At 41.1% G+C, this 16,980-nt stretch overlaps 1 protein-coding gene across 1 annotated transcript; it reads right to left on the bottom strand.

The window, feature by feature from the left end:
* Positions 1–239: 239 nt before the first annotated feature.
* Positions 240–13,449, bottom strand: lss (lanosterol synthase (2,3-oxidosqualene-lanosterol cyclase)). The gene is made up of 22 exons (XM_038719551.1): positions 13,301–13,449; positions 11,664–11,832; positions 11,240–11,378; positions 10,714–10,822; positions 10,154–10,275; positions 9,750–9,846; positions 7,346–7,481; positions 5,877–5,985; positions 5,053–5,171; positions 4,798–4,895; positions 4,542–4,569; positions 4,178–4,234; positions 3,520–3,591; positions 3,267–3,317; positions 2,998–3,147; positions 2,742–2,838; positions 2,232–2,337; positions 1,823–1,888; positions 1,650–1,730; positions 1,362–1,532; positions 1,021–1,099; positions 240–867 (listed from the first exon to the last, which is right to left on the bottom strand). Exons 1-22 carry the CDS (start codon positions 13,411–13,413, stop codon positions 730–732), a joined length of 2,307 nt encoding a protein of 768 aa, XP_038575479.1. The 5' UTR covers positions 13,414–13,449; the 3' UTR covers positions 240–729.
* Positions 13,450–16,980: the final 3,531 nt, after the last annotated feature.

The raw sequence follows: 16,980 nt of genomic DNA, 5'->3' as shown, positions 1-16,980 counted from the left end.
AATACGTGTTGCTATGTGCAGTGGAGGTGGTGCAGGCTGTGAAAAAATGTGTCTGCTTTGCCAACTTTCTCACTCTGATAAAGGTTAAACCATCATGGGTCGTCACTGGTTGTTCACTGAGTGTTTCAAAGGCAGTTAATATGTTCACCCTGTGAAGGTCAATTTCCATATGTGCTCTCTGTTTGATATTTGCCAGAGCACCAACCAATGTAAAGTACATTCATCAAATACACATTCAGTCATGATAACACCAACGAAAAATTATTCATTATAAATGGACATGTTAAGTAAGGGACAGGGATATAAGGCAACATGGACATAAATGCTTTTATACAATTTATAAACCAGACCAGCATTAACTGGGCGTCTTGGATAGCAGCAGATTATCACAACAGATCTGTAAAGATAAGCTCTGGTGGAGGAGTCATCCTGGTATGTCAACATAGAAATAAAATTCTAAGAATAAAATGCGTTACTTTATCTGATGGATTCAACACAGATGAAGTGTTAATTTGTCCATAGTGTAGCTACACACAGACACAGAAATGATGCATCATTTGAAGGCTGAATTAACACTTGATAATCCGTCAGGACAGTTGTGGTCGTGTCAGAAAATATGTCACCCACAAAAGAATATACACTTTCCATTTATTGTCTGAATGCTGTTGAAGACATTATGTTTCTTCGTCCTGGAAGATAGTCAGATGAACTATGACCTTTTAAAGGTCTTCACAGCTTGATCTTCCCAGCCAATGCACTGCTGGGGTAAAGTGTTGAGAAGCGGCCAAGGGTCCAGACTGGGAAGATGTTTCTGTAGGAGGTGTAGCTTATAGCACAGCTCTTGTTGAACACACCTGCAATATTCTCCTGAGGAGGGGAAGAACAGAACAACACATGTCAAAGCTCACATTATATATTTTACTGCTATTGGACTCATTTGTTTTTGTTGTAATAATGGTAGTTTAAAGTAAGCCTAATTAGAGTATAAGACATGGTATTAATAAAATATATGAGACTTACCTGTGGCCAGTCACCGTTAGGCAGCTGCTTGTCAATCAGCAGCTGTACTCCTTTCTCAATGGCCCCCTTGTCAGGATGCCTGGGTATGTACACAGTGTTCAAGTCAACAACTGGAAGTTCCTTTTGTAGTCGTGTGTACAGAAACATGAAACACAGCATTGTATGCATGCATGCAATCAAAGGCAACAGCAACTAAAGACATAAATTCATGACACAACTAAAATCAACAGGAGAGCTTCATTCTAACCTAGACCACCTATGCTATTTTGCAACAGCAGTTCTCTCAGGTCTCATTGTAATGTAGCACAAATGCCAAGCTTCTGAGCTGAACACGGTTTTACCTGACAGCCATGAGGCCCAACAAAGCCCAGCAGGTGTTGTGGATCTGAGCCGTGCTGCTCTGGATGTAGCGCCGGTACTCGCATGACTCAAAGTCCTCCCCCCAGCCTCCATCTGACATCTGCATGTCCAACAGGAACTGACACGCTTTCTGCACCTCCGCACACACATACCTGTTAACAGAGGCACAGCAATGTAATTAAGTATGTAAGCTAGGGGTCCATGGATGTCCTGTGTGGTTTGGCATGTTAAGGAGTACATGGTGTAATGTCTGTCTTTGGAACTCTTACTCGTCCTTGTAGACGTGCCCCATACACGCAAAGGCTTCAAGGCCAAACCATGTTCCATATGTGAAGCACACTCCCCAGGACCTGAGCACAAGCACAAAAGGAGTATTTTTAATTTAACATGAGCTGTCCATTAGGTAGGATATCAGATATTTAAAAAGCAAGTGTAGTCTCACCCTTCCCAGGATCCGTCAGGCCTCTGCACCCTCCTGCAGTACTCCAGCCCGTCTCGTAGAGTCGAGCTGGAAAAGGAATCAACAAACCCATAAACAGAAAACCTTCCCCTCTTCCCTGAAGAGTTTAAAATACCCCCCCCCCCCCCGACTGTCAAGCCTTTGTGTGTCAGCTGTTTTTTGTGAATTGCTCTGCCTTCATGTCTTTAAAAAAAAAAAAAATCAGACTAAATGCAACACTCAGGGTGACAACAAATATAAACTTAGGACATACATTAAAGCCACTTCAGTTTGAAATTTGTTGAGGGTAATTCATGTTTTAATTATTCCATCAGATTGGTCAGCCGTTTGTGTCATTCAGTAATTCTAACCAATATGTGTGCAGAAATAAATGTGTGCGTGTGTAGTGTACCTTATCTCCTCAGCACGGTGTTCAGGGTAGGCCCTCTGGAAGTGCCTCAGAGCCTGCATTACTGCTGAGGTACACTCCACATAGGTATAATCTATCATGATGTCACCTGTTTGTGAGGGATAGAGCGATACAGGGTTACTAATATCACATCACAATTAACAACAAATACTGCATTCTGTTTTTAACAGGGAAACATGTCATTATTAGGCTATTTGCCCTTTGATATTGAAAAGGTCATAATATTGCATTTTGCAGCCTTTGAATGTTGATAGGAGAAAGGAATGTCATGTTGATATCTGCTCATTGTTTTTCTTTTTAACATCTGCATGTGCAGGTTGAATAACACTGCTGGCAGTGAACTGAGGTCAGGTACAATCAACAACCAACTGATATGATGTTATTATAAAATGAATATTTCTGTGATACCAAGAAATCAATTCAGAATGAACATATCTGGCAGTGAAGTGCTATAAAAGGGTGTAGGCAGTATGATGTTGGTACCAGACCTACCAAACACCTCAGAGGGGTTAAGCAGCTCCAGGAGTTTCCCTCCTCTCTTAGTTTCATATGTGGCAAATCCACCGTCAGAGTTTCTCATGCTCAGGAGCTACAAGGAGAAGACAGACACATGGGGAAAGAGCTGTAATGTTGAAAGACTAAAGTAGCAGAAGCACATGTGTAGAAGGAGAAAGAAATTAGTCATGGGAGTACAAAAGTTCAAAAAAGGTCAATTAGTCTTCCAGTCCTTTACTCACTGCAGACTCACCACTTGGACAGCATCATATAGGCGCTCTGAGGAGACAGGCTGGCCAATGGAGGGACAGAGCTCATGCAGCAGCATCACTGACTTCAGGCCCTCCGCTGTGCAGTCAGCCACGATCCAACCACAGTCACGGGTGCTGAAGGGGAAACCTCCCTGACAAAAAAAGAACAGCTTCCTTTCAATGCCTTCCAAAGGCATTTGATCCATTTTTTCAACAATATTTGTCCGTTTATTCAACAATATTTGTGCCTGTTGTGTGATATCAGTTTCACCTTGTTCATTTGTCTGTAGTACTTCTGGTACTCGGGAGGATTCTCAGGTATCTGTTAGAGTCGAAAAGTCAGGCATAAGAAATCCCTTTTATCAAAGCAGTTCAGATTTCACTGTTCTGATCTGTAGCACACCTGGCTGTTTTCAGTACTGATTAAAAAACACTGCCAAACACTTTAAACCAGTAGAATATTAAGATATGTGTTTTATTCCTGCAAGATAATGAAAACCGTGTAACTGAGATGTTGGAGGTACCTGTGTGATGGTGAGAAACTGATGGGCATCTCGGAGGCACTTGGCTAGCCTTGGGTTATCCTGGGCTCTTGCCTGAAAGACCCCAACAAACACCATATTGTAACCAGCTAGATGATACTCTTTCTTCTTGTTTGTTGCCTGTTTCACATCTTATCTGAGGACAACAATTTGCTATTGGGACTTTTACATATTGGAAAGCTGATGTCATATGTGGGGTCCCTCAGGGCTCAATATTGGGTCCACTGTATTTCAGTTAATACATATTGCAGCTACTTGTTGCCTTTCTACTTCAACTACAACTAAAACAGCATCATAGACAAGTCAGAATTCTGGGTGAAACATTACAACAACAACTTTTTATCATCTTAAAAACATATCTAGAATCACATTCTTTTTGTCTCAGGCTGACGCAGAATAACTTGTACATACATATACAGTATCTGTTGTTGGATGTATTACTGCAAAGCTCTCCTAACTAGTCTGCCTGAAAAGATTGTTGGCCGACTACAGCTAACACAAACTGCAGCAGCCAGAGTCAGAAAGAAAGAACAAATCCTGAACTTGCTCGCTTGCATTAATAACAACAATGGAGGACAGTTATGTAGTGTTTTGATCTTTCATCTTGATACAGCACATTGCGCTGCCACTTTTGCGTTACCTCAAGGAAAGCCTGTACAGCAAAGCAAGTATCCCAGAGTTGAGATCCATTGGTCCCCTGTGCACAACAAAAAGGACAAAGTAGGCAAACACTTAAGGTAAATTTGAACTCACTGAGTGTAATGAAGCTCTTATTGCAGGACATAATATATGTACAAACTGTAAGTATGAAACCAGCAAGTAGGCTAAAAGAATAAAGGTGAAAAGTTAATTTAGTTTTAAGGTAGTTTTCAGTCCACACATCAATTTTCTAGGGAGCCTTTGAGACAACCCTACGATTCAACTTTGTATAGCTTCAAAACTACTACTACATCTCAACTTACGCAACACTCAACATACAAAACGAGCAGAGAACTAATTCTCACCTGCATTTTCATGCCATCTAATCCCAACCTGGAACACAGAATGTACTGTCAGTTTATCAGCTATATACTTTCTTACACATCTTTGGTTAAGGATTTATTAGTACTGAACGGTTTTCAACATTATACTACTATAATATATGTCAGAATATCCAGCAAGTACTTGACAAGAGTTTTTTCTGAACACCTAATTCTGATCAGTGAAAAAAAGAAAAAAAAAAAAGTTTGTTTTGTTTTTGATATAGCTCGGCTGACTAACCAGAGGTAGTCTGGGATCCTGGACACATGCTCCTGAAAGGCCGGAGAGGAGGGACCATCCACATACCAGCGAACCAGCATGTTGATAGTCTTGGAGATCTGAGGAGAAATAGTACTTTGTGTGTACACCTTCTCTTTCTATTCCATGGTCAGATTAAATTGGATGATTTAAAAACCTATGGAAATAAGTTGTAGCCAAACTCTGTTCATTCTCTGTCGTATTGATATCTGTGATTTTAGTCTCTGTATGTAGTACCGGTCCAATGCTGATACATTTAGTGAAGCAGTCATCAGCCAGGATGTGTTCATACAGTTCTTTGACAGCCCTTCCTCTCAGTGTGGTGCTGTGGTGGGCTTCGTACACATTCATCACCACTGCAGGGCGACAAAACAGAGTCACGAGGTTAGGGGAGTCATTCACAGAGATTGCATAAAAACATCCTGTAGCCCAAGATACGCTTAATGTTTTTATTTTATTTAGTATGTCTCACTTGAGTTCCTGTTGGTGAGCGCATTGCTTCATAACTATTTCAAAATTAATAACTAGAGGTGTGACAATACACTTACAGCTTAAATGATGAGTCACGATATTGGGACAAGGCAAGATTTTAACACTATTTTTTAAGAATTCTTCAATGATGAAATATATGAACATTTTGAGCATTAAGTTAGTCAGCACACACGCAGACATGATCTAGTCTTCCCTCCTCTCTAGTGTCTTTGTTTGGGGAAATATAATAAATACTGGACACTTAAATACCCTAATGTGCATGTGGCACCTTTTCACCTCAACAATAAATGAATTTATTTTAATTCAGTTAGAAACTCCTGCACTTTAACAGCTCCTGTGTTTCAGCAGCTTTTCTGTTTAAAACTTTCCGCACATTCAGAATCTCTCCCACATATCTGTGTTCTCTGACATGTCCAGAAAAACACTGTCCCATTTTTATCTCGTCACACCCCGAGTAATAACATGATAAAAAACATTTGTTGATATTGGTCAGTATGTGCTGCCCGTTTTACAGCAACATGCTTCTGTAGATGGTAATTTATCACACAGCGTGCTGTGTGAATACTTACTGTAAGCGACATTGAGCAGTGTGCTGTGAGGCGTATACATGTCACATGCTGCCACGTTGTTCCTCTGATCAGGCCAGTTAATGGTTGCATAGTCCTGGACATAAAGCTCCTAGAATCCAAAGAACATGACAATACTTGGTTATGCAAAAGCATAAATATAGTTTGTGATTTGGTGTTCAGTCCAAGACTGTTGAAATAAAAGAAAAACTGCATTAGGTGCTCCCTCTACGTAGTTTAAAGGTGGTCTAAAAATTTTGAAATGGCTAATTTTGTCGCCATCACTTTTTGTAAGCATTTCTTAAAACTGTTCTGAAAAAGAGCTTACAGCAAGAAATGTTAACTAACAAATGAAAATGTTCTGAGAAAGGCTTATTTGCACAATAAGAACATGCAATGCAATTTAAATATAGAAGAAACAAATGTCCAAAAAAAGTAATTTAAGCTAAAAAAAAACAACCAAGCTGCTGATTACTGCATTATATTCTGTAATATTTTAATATTTATTAATAGTCACCTGCCAGCTGAATTTCTCTTTATATAAATAAAGACATTTCCACCATGAATTGGAGCAGAAAATGTCTCCAGAATGCAGGAAATTAAGTGTTTAATGCTCAAAATCTTCTTATTTCTACAAAATCTCCTCATCTTGTTTTTGACCATCGTCAAGTCTTGTGACACACTTGTGTCATCATGCCCCTAAGCTGAGCCTTTAGGTCCCCACCACTTTTCAACTCAAAGTGACACCCTTGGATCACACAAAAGAAAGATTCCACTCCTGAATAAATGAGTGGAGAAATATAATGAATGCAGATGCTTCCATACAGGACACAGAATCACTGAATGGTTTGATAAAAAAGTACTGTAATTTTTAACTAAATACCTTTTTAAAACCTAAACAATGCTTTGTTAATTACCAAGGCAGCACATTTTTCCAGTAGAAAACTTTACAGTTGTAGTGTTAACTCAAGAAATCTTATGACTGAACAAAGATGTTCTTGCCTTTTAACTCTGTCAGCATCTGACTGATTATTATTAAATAAATGAAATCAACAGAAAAGTAATTGGCAACAATTTTACTAATCAATTCAACATTTAAGTCATTTGATGTGGAATTGAATGCCAATCATTTGCTGGTTTAGCTTCTGCTTTTCTCTTATTTGAAACCCATCTTTGGGTAATCTCCAGACATCCCCTTGGACTCTAAAAACCTGTGAGGCATTCTTACTTTTTCTCTGACATGTCATAGTCTTAAAAGTCAATCAACTGATAAGAAATATCGGTGACAGATTTACTGAAATTAATGATAAGTGAAAATAATTGTTAGGTGGAGCTCTGAACTTTAATTATGTCTTAATATTAGAACATATGATATGTTCTAATCACAGCAAACAACAAGACAGGAACGTACTGCCCACTACCAAACTAACTGCCAAACTTCAAAGCTTATCACGCCTATTGTGTTCCAGCACCTGTCTGAGGCTGAGAACCAGGGAGTCTTCCTCTGCAGCCAGTCTGACAGCGTAACAATAACTCATGGGGAGGTAGACCTGGCGGCAGTGGCACCACAGGGTAGAGGGGTGGGCTGGCATCCAAGTGGGGAACAGCCTGGAACAAACAAAAATACATCCGTCAACCCCCAAATTCACACAGAGAAAAACACATTTCCTGTCCTGTTTGCCCTGTGGCAAAGACAGATGCTCCGTGATACCAGTTGACATAACATAAACAACAGTGATTCAGTCTGTTCTCACTTCAGGACAGGGCCGTATCCAGGGTTTAAAATTAGTGAGGTCCGGATTTTCATTTAAAAAAAAAATTGGTAATAGGTAATTATGGTAATATGTGGGCATGTGTGAGCGCAGTGAAGGCTTAAAACGCGCAGTGGACAAAGCACTGTTTGGTTGATGCTCACACTACAGACATGGTCTTTCTCCCCACTGCTTGGCTCACTGAAATTGCATAAAATAAGAGACGCAGACACACAAGCTCAGGTAGTGCAAAATCTGGATATACTAATCTTCACAACATGCATTAGGCTAAATGAATCTCATATTTACCCCACCTCTACTGGCCCTTGTAGCTTTCCAGGTGGTTTCTTTTTTGTGTTGAATTGAAAAGTGTTTTCTTTGACGATGTATTTTAATGATTAGAGAGGCTGCTGTCGGCCATTTAAGCATTTCCATGCGCACAGTTAGGTCACAGCCAATACCGTGGGACATTTATGCAGCAAAAACAAAAACCTGTAGTTAAAAATTTAACAGGGCAGGACAAAGGAAACAGAAGTCAACTTGCTGCCTGTGAAATGTTGAGATGCTCTTATGGAGCTCAGAATTTATCAAGAGGATGACTGCTTTACTCCAAACAGTTTCACTGGATGAACCTGGACTGTGTGTGTGATAGTTTGTGGATGTGGAGAAGAACACAGCACATTACTTAACATTACATTCTGACTCTCTCTTACACTCTCTTATTGGGGAGACGCTTCATCCTATTTCACTCACCCTGAAATTCACAAAACGTACGGGCTAAAACTCGCCCGCAAGCCCGCAAACAGAGGAGCTCTCAGTTTCCCCAGGTCTGACACTGGGGAAAAGAGGCTTGCTCTGGAATAATCGGCTTGCTCTGGAATAATCAGCTGCACCTGCATGGTTCTAAAGCCTTCATTTAAGTTGATAGTGTTGATTGTGTTTTTTATTAATAGGCCTACATATAATTACGGAGGTCCGGAGCTCGGTGACCTCATAGCTGGTTACTGGAAACTTTTTTAAAGGTACTGTTCTAAACATTTGATGTCTGGTCTTAAAACTTTCTGCACTAGGCAGTGATACCATTTACAGTTCCAGCTGCAGCACCAGCAGTTTGCAAGGAAGATAGAAGTGGGCGGTTATCATGAACAAGCTAAGATAGTGGATAGTGTGCACATCCAAGCATTGAGTTGAGTACAAGTGTAGGGAAAAAAAAACATAGAATGAAAAAGCTGAGGAGGATGTTCAGTTGGGAGCTTTTTGTACACATGGATGTTTGTCTGATGAAGACACTGCTGGCTGAAACGTGCCTCCTGGGAGATTGCAGCTTGCAGTGTGCAGGCAACCTCTCATTTTCCTTGTCAGCATGAGCAGCAATAGCCACCATGGCAGAACAAACAAAGAATAGAGCGCCACCTACAGAAAGTTCATTGAGAGAAAGTGCAAGACAAAAGCGATCACAGTTTCATCCTAATATCATCATGAGGTACAAAAGTTAAAGTAATCCCACTGAGATCCTTAAGCTTTTTAGGTGTAACGTTACTTAAAGCATTGTTAAAGAAATATTGTGAGCCAGGTTGAGGTGTGATGAAAAAGTTTCAGAGACTGATGAAGACTTAACAAAGCATGGTTGACTGGGCCCGGCTGAGGAGATACAGTGCCAGCATGCAACATGTGAACACGTCAACAACAACAACAAATCTGAAGGATCAAATCTTTTGGTCCCTTTTATGTTTCTGTCTTCCCCCTAGTGCCTGTAGGTTTCTCTATTAGGTCATCTTTCTGATGTTTAGACTTCGTCATATTAGAATCTATTCTATCCATGAGTTGTACTCTAATCCGTGGAGCCAGTGAGTTCTTGTAAACACTGATATCTGCCAGCCTGACGCCTGAGCTACTGCTTCTACCTTATCAGTCTAACTGTCGTCTCCCCAACAAGGACAATTACATGAGAGAAATAACTAGAGCTGGAAGGTCTTGTGGGGGTCAGCTAATGACTCTAGACCTGTCTTACCTTTCCCTGTTACATCAATTAAGCCCCCTGAGAATACTGTATAACAAGCATGACTGATGGGTAGAAGAGGACAAAATGGGATGTTGGGATGGGATGGAAGAACGTCCAACTTACCACATCTCTGGTAGCAGTGTGTTCATTCCCTCCCAACTGTAGACATTTAAAATGGCCAACCAGAATTTACCCCATGAGGGAATCCCCACAGCGCCGCCTATACAAACACAAAAAACACAGACAGCTATAGTATGAAGCCACAAATAACTGACATGTTTATTGCGATAAGCACTGACTATAGCTCACATCACCTTTTTAATTTACAAGAAATATGCCTTTACGAAACACAAAGGGGTAACATATTCCCCATAAAAACTGTTTTCAGATTTGGACGTTTTGGGATGGCAGTGTGTTTGGATACCTGTGTGCTCTCAGTACACAAAGATGATCAGTAATCAGCGCTATTTCTATCAGTATATATTACTGCGTGTGACTGACTGCAGATTTAATTTGTTCCTTCCCACCTTTGCTGTGCAGGTTATTCCTGGCTCGAACCACATCTGGATCATCAGGATCTACTCCCAGGATCCTTAATGAGGTGTAGCTCAGCGCTGTGCCAAAGACGGTAGACTTATCTTCAATATGTCTGAAGAAAAACAAAATACATCCACTATGCTGCCACAATCAATATTCCAGACAGTCTTACCCTTTGAGTTTTAGGATGTCTCTCCTGTAATTATTTCAGTGGGGAAGAATGGACACGTCTACTAAGTACTACACCAGTCTTCCTGTAGTAGTAGATGCTTCTATCATTACATTACATCTGACTAAAAACACAGACCCTATCATTTCTGGAATATGATGATGACAAAATTATGCTTGTACAGCTGTCAGAGGTATGGACATTTTTCCATGTTTGGAGGTTGCCTTTGCTGAAATGATACTTTGCAAACCGTACGTCTTGCCTGTTACAGTGACCTTACTCAGAAGTACTAAAGACATGAACTCCTCTTACAGTAGAAGCACATTAGTGATATGACATGCGTGGATATCAAAAGACAAAAAAAGTGTGCGGTTGACTTACAGACCCCAGCCTCCGTCTGGCAGCTGGACGGAGCGCAGGTACCTCACCATCTCTTTCTTCCAGGCCTCGGCCAGAGGGATCTTAGCCACATGGCATGTGATCAGGAGCCCTGAAGCACAGAAACGGACACCCATGCAGTGAGACACAGACGCACATGTGCCAACTGATCCCTTGTCTGTTTAGTGTAACAGCCCCGCCTGCAAGTCCTCTTTTCACCATCATCTGTTTTCCCACACCACCTTTATCAATCAAATTTAGCAAACAGATGTAAATTATGGTTGAAGATGGCTGATACGCTGTTGAGCTTTCATTAAAAACTATGCACAAATCGAAAACAAAAATCCAACACCGCTTTTCAGCTGCTGCACTTAGCCAACTTTGCACACTGATCTCCACACGGTGACGAGAGGTGATTTCTTTTGCAAAATGTGGTCCATCGTTTCACCTGATGTCACCTGATTAGAGCAGAGTGCATTTACAGGTGTCAGATATATAAAAGACACAGACGGGAAGGATTTGGCTTTACCTGGGAGCAGGAAGAGGGGTCCGCCGTAGTCCCCTGCCCAGTGACCGTCCTCAGCCTGGAGGTGGCTGTAGAAGTGCATACCTTTCAGAGCTGCATCTACAGCTGTGTGGACAGCTGGAGAGCCAGGCACAAACTTACTCTGTGGAGAGAATTGGTGATTAGAAATGAACACCAGACAAATGTTAGACATTTCAGGGGTTTACCAGCCACACAACTAAAAATATCTATTCTATCTATGTTTATATATAAGAATATATAAGACATATCCAGGGCTACAACTAAAATCTTTCACTATTCACTTTATAGTCACTACACACTCCATTGTTTAGCATGTATTATACAGTCATCTCAAATGAACCCAGAGCGTGAATAAGCAACGATCACAAGCCAGGTGATTTTTTTGGCCATTTGAAGCAAAACCTACCGTGTCCAAGCCTAGAGAATGGGCTTCCAGCATGGTCTGCTCCCTGTCTGGGCTGTCCTGATCTTCCACATAGCGCCAGGTCTGCCTGCCCTCGACATTCGTCAGCCTCCAGCGGCTCATGTCTGTGGCTGGCTCTGTCCTGTACGGCCCGCCTCGCCTCCGCAGGTGCCTGGCAGACACAGCAAGTTTTCCAATGTTAGATCATCTGATTATTCAGTATACTATTGGATTCTTGAACGTATCATATTTCGCAGTATACGTAGGCTACCATAAAATCTCACAAACTACTAACTAACCTCCATCATCATCCTGTGCACTGTGTCTGCTGTGTAAGCCTTCAGGTTTCTGAGACCTAAAGTAGGCATTCAACATCAAATCGACAAAGTCATCAAAGGCCCAGCCCAGGATGTACTTCCTGCGTCAGCTCAATTTGCCAAAGAAGCTGCTGATCCAGTTCTGATCAAAATACAAATATCGGGTCTGTCCTCTGCACATCCACCACAGTCTGGTTCGGATCGGCCACCAAACAAGACAGGAGCAGACTACAATGGACAATCAGGACTGCAGAGAAAATCACTGGCGCCATATGGCCCTCCATTCAGGACATATACATGTCCAGAGTCAGGAAACGGGCTGGAACCATCACTGCAGACCGTTACACCCTGGACACAACCTGTTCCAACTTTTCCCCACTGGTAGGTGCTATAAGGCCACTGTAGGCTACGCCAGAAGAACCACAAAAACCGTTTCTTCTTACAGGCCATTACTCTGAACAGTTAACATCAGTGGTATTTTTTATATATTTTTAGATGACATACGTGGCTATTTTAACATACATATCAATGTGTTCACATGTATATATGCATATGCTGTGCATATCCAACTACACCTACATATAAAAGCAACCTGTTACATTAATCATTTGATGTTTAGGCTATTCCAGCAATATCTGCACTCTGCACTATTGTATTCTTGTTTACAATATACAGAATCATTCTGCCTTGTATATACTTTTTATATGTTGTTGTTCATTGTTGTATGGTTACTTTTACATACATACATACATACATACATACATTTTTATTTTTATTCATAGTATTTCACCAACTTGTATGTACATAATAGCTAATCCTGTTTGTTTACCTTTATTGTCCTTGTTTCTTAGTTGTATTTCTAAATACAGTGAGAGCGACAACAAAAAAAGTCAAGATCAAATTCCCTGTATGTGTAGCCTGTCCACAATAAGGCAGTTTCTGCTTCAGGTCTCCATGACAGTGGATTTCGTTTCAATAAAGGCATTTTGTTACAGGTTGTCCATCTCAAAGCTTTACCAGCTGAAAGTTCAGTCCCTCTCATGACCCAGCTGTCCCAAATTTGGACAGGCCCACATATTTCCCACCTGACATAATGTCCTTACACTGGTCTCTCATCCTGAGAAAGAGGCTTAAATAGTACCAATCACTAGACTCATAAACGAGAAACCAGTTCTGACAGTGATAACATCACATCTGGCACAACTGTTTAAACTAACGTTACAGTTTAGTTCAGCCATTTTGACTCAAACTTTTTATCACCTCCCATCGCTTTAACCTCATTATTTCGGCGAAACTTTCCGTTAAATAGAACAAAATACTCACGTTCCCTCAGTCATGTCTGTGATTGACAGAAAAGAGTTGAATCCTCCGCTGAACCATACGAACGAATTTCTTTTCAGATGCTCTGAAGGATCTGCCTCTTCTGCTTCATTCATGGGAAATGTAGTGTTTCTACTAAAGTACAGCTCATTGTTCAGCACAATTCAGACTTCATTTCCCAGAGCACCTCGCCGTGCCGTCCGAGGAGTTCACTACATGGAGAGACATGAGCAGAGACTCGGCTGTCCAATCACCAACCGTTTGGGCGGAGAAGTGGGCGGGTCTACCATGGGGCCCTCCAATCAGATCGCTCCTAGGACAAACACAACACATGTGCTCACACATCGATTATGATGACCCCATGCAGGAGCCTGTTAACTACTGAATGAAAACTGGGCTAAGTGGTAAGTTTACTTTAAAATACTTTCATTCAATGTTTAACTTTCAGACGATTCTATAACTCAACAGTAAAATAAAACACACTGTTAAACACTAAACTACAATATTAAACCAAGAGTAAGAATCTTGATTTTCTTTTCCTATTGTACAAACCCAGACTGTAATATAAAAAAAACTAAACAAGACACACTCTGTTGCAATCAATCAATCTAAAAAGACAACAGGGTGAACTCAGTATGAGCTCAGCAAATAAAGCAAAGGAGTCTTTTGCTCCAGGCAGAACACTTGTTTGTCCTTAGTGCACAGCTGCAGAATCATTTGTTAAAAAGAAGTTCATAAGTCATCAGCAATGCTCAGCAGACCACTCAGCTTCAGCCTGCAGGCCAGTTCTTCCTCTTGGCTCGCCAAAATCTGTCTCTCCTTTTCCTTCTGCCACCACTCCATAGATACAGGCGTCGTTGTAGGCCAGTCTGCTTTTGATCATCAGGTGCTGGCTCCTGGAGGGTCCAAACCATGAAAATGCGTGATTACTGCAATTCTTGATAGCAACATTTGGAAAAGATATTGTAGATGAATCGCACTACTTTCTGCTGTTCTGTAACTACAACAAAAGTATAATATTGTGTAGCTTAAGAGATAAGGTTTACTGCAAATACCTCATCTTTAATGCAGAATATGCAGCGCAAATTAGCCTCAAATGTAAAACTCAGTAGGTCTGACCGGACCTGCCACCTTCACTATTTCTGTCACCCAGAATGACTGTAAAAGGACGTAACTTGTCCCAGGATCTCTGAATGTGAGGGGAGGGGAGCCGTCATACCTGTGTGTGAGAGGGGCATCTCAAGTCTTGGCGGTGGGTGCATGGATTATGGTTATGGGTATGGACAACAGAGACGACGATGGAAGGAAAAGCGGTGTGGACAAGTGGTCCAAGGGGTAGCTGTACAAGCACCTTTAGTAATGTCTCATTCAAACTTATGTTACAGGATAAGGAAGTTGGTTTATATGTGCAAGATGCACCTTTTGCAATAAGTAAGTACAATGTGTATTATAAAGTACCTGTCTTTTTATAATAAATATAGTAATAGTAATTTCCAGAGTTTTGAGACTTGTGCGTGATATATTTGGATGTGCATACCCTGATGTGTTTTGCCCTACACACCATGTGCTCGCAGTGACCTTGCCATTTAGAGAGGTGAGGTTAGCAACCATAGGAAGTAGTAGCAGGAACTGTGAAGCTAAACACCAGTCTGGAACTCTTGCTCCAGTCCATCTTACTAAGCTGGGAAGGGGAACATACATGTCAATGTTGTGAAATATGTAGTTGGATTCATTTCATTAACGTTATTCTCCAGCCTGTGTTTTGGCTTTGATAAGTGGGCACAAAAATGTGCTGCTTACGTTCGTGAAACAATCAGCTGATCATTATTTAGCAATAAAACGGTAGCCTACAGCATGGAAGCTTAAATAAGTCAGCTAAACTTTTACTGCCCTGGTAGAAAAACCATTTAGTTGGATTGTAACATTATTCTCCAACGCTGTGTTTTGGCTTTGCAAGTCCAGATGGTTTGAGAGAACCACCAGAACAAAATGATCCTGAGGTCACAACAGATATCTTGGCTAATGCTGTTTGTGCCAATGAAGAAACTGATTCAATTTATCAAGTCTGCCTCGTCCTGGAATCAACTGAAAAGATCTTAGATTCAAGAAGGTGTTCTGTAGTCTCTACAAGAAGAGAAATGAGCTCAGTGCTCTGCTTGCTCACGCAGAGTCAGATGAGAGACAAGAGGAGGATGTTCTGGAGGAAGAGCTGCAGAGCATCAAGGATGCATTCCCTGTTTTTCTCTCTGTGGAGGAGGTGAGGGAAGCTGAGCTGGAAATAATCACAGAGAAGTCAAAACTGAGCAAATGAAGCTGAACAGAAGGATCTAATGATGGTGCAGGCTGACAAGTGTGGTGATGTAACATCAACTGTTTTCCCCAAACGATCAGGGAGAAGACAAACGAGTGGACTGTGCACATTCACTGTCTCACCTGAGTTATTTGTCATAAGTTCTCACAGCTCGCATCGTCTGTTCCATCAGAGTCGTTCATTTGGACACAGACTTTCGACTTTAAAGACAACAATGCCTCTACAGTTTGAATGTTCCTGCTTTCTGGATAACTCACTCTCTTTTTCATCTTCAGTTACCTTCCATTCAAGTTCAAGTTCAACTCTATTTGACATTTCAACCAAAAGAAAGCAGCTCAATAAAATATCGTTTCTCACAGGAACAACACTGAAATGGAGACAGGCTTAATGCAGGGAGTTAATTTAGAGCATGTGTGCAATGAAAACATTAATACTTGGTGCAGCTTACTGATAATGTTTCACAAGAAGTAGTACTGCAGTATCTTGCCACATCAGTTCTGTATGTTGTAAAGAAGGTTTCACACAGCAGAGACTCATCGTAGTGAAGGTAAAGATTAAAAAGGTCTTCGGTGTAGATTGTCCTCTGTAATTGAAATAAGAAACAGCAGGTGGAGCCAGAGACACACACAGCCATCATTGCTGTTTTTATTGAACCAGGTCAGTGAACGCACCTTGGTCTCTTTGAGCGAGGACTTTCCATCTGTGTTGATGCATCTGGTCCACGTGAATCCTCCAGTCCTGAAGACGGACACACGGACCAGATGCCAGTCAAACACACCTGAAACAGCAGCAACATAACAGAAAGCATGCTGGGAAACTACAGCAACTGTCTCAGTCTGTCATCATGTCCTTTAAATCCTCAAAACTGAGCTTCATTATATTTATTTGTGCGATATTGCTGTTCAAATCTTAGACTTCTATATATATTATTAAATCCATCATATTGATCATTGTTACTGGAATAATAAGTATCTGCAGTAATGCAGTAGGTGTAGTAATGTTAGCAGTAAGTTTAGCATGTTTTCATCATCACAGCTGATTTATAAGACAACATTTTATTACCACATTCTACTTTGGGACTAAATCAACAGACAGATGTCAGACTGTTGCCTTCAGGTACCACTGGGACATTAATGTGTGAAATCAGCACAGAGACACCTGCCTGCTGCTTTTTCTCCTCACAAGACTTGCAGTTTCCCCCTCAGTTAGCTGCAGCTTCACTTCCACTCAGTAAAGCACTTCTTCCAGCTCACACCTGCTCTCACTTTTGACTAAAATGGATTTTTTCATGGAATGAGCTCCCTGGGTGCCGAATGTAAATGTGGAGCGACAACCCAGAGTGCTTTTTTCGTCACATTAGAAGCTACAGTAA

This window comes from Micropterus salmoides, unplaced genomic scaffold (genome assembly GCF_014851395.1).
Source record: "Micropterus salmoides isolate LMB-PRFRI ecotype aquatic unplaced genomic scaffold, ASM1485139v1 Ms_hic_scaffold_15, whole genome shotgun sequence".
In the NCBI taxonomy this organism is placed as follows: Eukaryota; Metazoa; Chordata; class Actinopteri; order Centrarchiformes; family Centrarchidae; genus Micropterus; species Micropterus salmoides.
The sequence above is the reverse complement of the archived record's forward strand: the minus strand, read 5'-3'. Positions and strand labels throughout refer to the sequence as shown.